Below are 2,620 nucleotides of genomic sequence, written 5' to 3' on the forward strand. Positions count from 1 at the left end.
TCCCTTCCCTGTCACACAGGGCACTGCGGTGGGCCGCAGCTGCCCAGTGGCACGGCACCGGGCTGTCCGTCCTTGCTCTCACAGATGCTGCCACGTGTAGCCGTGTGCCCGTGACGTTTCACGTTTCTGTCTGTTTTGGGGTAGATTTCCAGAAGTGGGGTTGCTCGTCCAAGGGTAGGTGTGCATATGCTTCTGCTGGATGTTGCCAGATTCCACTCCAGAGGCTTGTACATTTGTGGGGTCCCTGCTCCCACAGCCTCGCCCACAAAGTATGATTTCACACTCTGGTTAGATGAGAAGCAGCATCGCAGTATAGACTTCGTTTGCATTTTTCTCATGAGTAAAATTAAGCATCTTTTTTTTTAATGTTTAAGGGCTATTTTTTATTTCTATTTCTTTGTCTTGTATTTCTGTGTCCTTTGCCCATTTTAAAGATTTAGATTAAGTCTTTTTCTTAGTTTTCAGAAGCTTTTTATAAATTGAGCTTTCGTTTGTGACAGAAGTTGCAAATATTTTTCCTAGGTTGTCTTTTATCTTTTTGCTTGGCTTATGATATTGTTTTTGCCAAACAAAAGGGTTTTTTAAATTCTTTTGTCAAATTTATCAGTTTTTTTCTCTTTTTAAGTCATAGGGAGATATTCTGGGTTCCTAGTTGTTCAAGTAGTTCACCCGTGTTTTCTTCCAATACCTGTATGGTTTCATTTTTTTAAATTTAGGTTACCGATTCCTTTGGAATTCACTCTGACGTACAGTTCGGAGAATGAATCCGGTTTTATCGTTTTCCTTTGGCTAGTTAGTTGTCCGATGCCAGTTATCACAAAGCGCCCTCCCGGCCGATTTCACGTGGCTCGTTCCATTGATTTTGAAGATTGCTGTGGGCACCGGGCTGTTTCTGGCTTTCCTACCCTGTTCGTTGTTCGTGGGCAAGAGCCTTTTGTGGATCTGTTTTCATGCCCGATAGGTCACCCCCATCCCCCTTTTATTTAGAGAGATTTTTAATCTTCCTTGTTTACTCTCCCAAGTGAACTTTTCAGTTCACGCGTCCAGCTCTGGAAAACGTGTGGTGGTGGTTTCCGTGGCGCCCCCTCAGGTTCGTCCGCTGACTTCGGGAGAACTGGAGTCTCGTGGCACTGAGTCTGCCCGTGACACAGCGCAGTCTCCTACCTTAACTGACGTTTCTTCTCCCTTACAGGACTCAAACTCCCAGATTTCCAGGACTCTGTTTTTGAGTATTTCAACACTGCTCCTCTCGCACACGATCTGACATTTCGAGTAAGTAGCCGTTTTTAAAAAGTGGCGTGAATTTGTAATATGATTTGAGTACCTGTGGGACCACAAACACTCCAGTAAATTAACATCTGACTGTTGACCTCGATTGTGCTCACCTGGCATGCCAGAGACGCTTCCCAGGACTGAGTGGGGGCTGGCGAGGCAAGTGATCAGCATCCTCGGGGGGACTTCTGTGCGGGCCTTGCCTGCACGGTCGGTGTTTCAGGTGACTTTCTAAATACAGATTCTCACACCGCAGCAGACGGAGGCTGAGTTGGACGTGTTGCCATCTGGGTGACTTCTTTGTGGCGCCACAGCTCGGTCTCGGTGGGGTGGGGGTGGCTTATGAGAAAGCCCGGCCCCAGGCACCTCGTCGTGGTCCTGGACTTGGAGCTTGGTGCCGCACGGCCGGCCAGGGTGCTGTCTGCTTCGGAGACAGCTGCTGAGCGCAGTGTGAACCCCTCTGCTCCCCCCTTACGCTGTGCTGCTCCACTACAGACTTTCTCCCTTTTTCCAGAACAGTGGGGGTGGACCCTTACTAGCAGCCCCTTTGAGGCAAGCCAGAAAGTAAAAATAACAAAAGCAAATCTCGTTCACGAGATTTCTGTGAGATGTCTGTCGTTTTTGTTGGTTTTCCGACTTTTTATTTAGAAAATTTTAAACCTGTAGGAAAGTTGAGAGAACAATGCAGGGAACGTACATTATCTGTCCTGGCGTCCTGCCACGTTTGCTCCCTCTGTCCGTATGCACAAAGACTTCTGTCCCCCGAACTAGTTGAAAGTGAGTTGTAGACATCAGTGGCCCCGGAATGCTTCAGAGTTCATTTCCTAAGACGCAGGCATGCCCACGTCACCCCGACACTGCTGTTGTGTGGAAGGTGTGGGCACGGGTGCGCCAGGTCAGGGCCCAGCCAGCCTTAGCCATCACGACTCTGGTCGCCTTTCCTCTGGCACCGTGCCCTCCCCTTTCGTAGCATGGGTATTCTTCTAGTACCCAGACCAGTGTCTCGTCGAGTGTCTTCCACTATCGGTTGGTCTGCTACATCCTTTTGCTTAGATGTGGGTTGAAAATTTTGGCACGGATTCTGCACAGGAGGTGTGCACGTCCTACGTGTGGAGGCCAGTTTGCCCAGCGTTGCTGATGCTGAGTCTGGTCATTAGGTTGAGGTGGGGTCTACCAGACCTCGTCCCTGGGAAGGGCCGCAGTGAGCAGTCAGCGGGTGACCATTGGGTGCCTCCGCCAGCAGTGGGTTGGGTTAGCGTGCGTCAGTGACCTTGCTCGGACGAGCTGCTGCAAGATCCAGGCAGGTTTGTGCACACCTGTTACATTCACCTGTCAGATGCTGTTTTAT

The 2,620-nt window shown here is 49.7% G+C and overlaps 1 protein-coding gene across 1 annotated transcript in view; it reads left to right on the forward strand.

Moving 5' to 3' along the window:
- CDC42BPB (CDC42 binding protein kinase beta) overlaps window positions 1-2,620 on the forward strand; it is a gene marked incomplete at its 5' end in the record, with an annotated part of 52,590 nt that overhangs the window by 30,311 nt on the left and 19,659 nt on the right. Inside the window, one exon of the mRNA XM_023537132.1 lies at window positions 1,193-1,272. Coding sequence (XP_023392900.1) covers window positions 1,193-1,272 — 80 coding nt within the window. The remainder of the gene's footprint in view (window positions 1-1,192; window positions 1,273-2,620) is intronic.

This window comes from Pteropus vampyrus, unplaced genomic scaffold, assembly GCF_000151845.1.
Source record: "Pteropus vampyrus isolate Shadow unplaced genomic scaffold, Pvam_2.0 Scaffold178, whole genome shotgun sequence".
Lineage (NCBI taxonomy): Eukaryota > Metazoa > Chordata > Mammalia > Chiroptera > Pteropodidae > Pteropus > Pteropus vampyrus.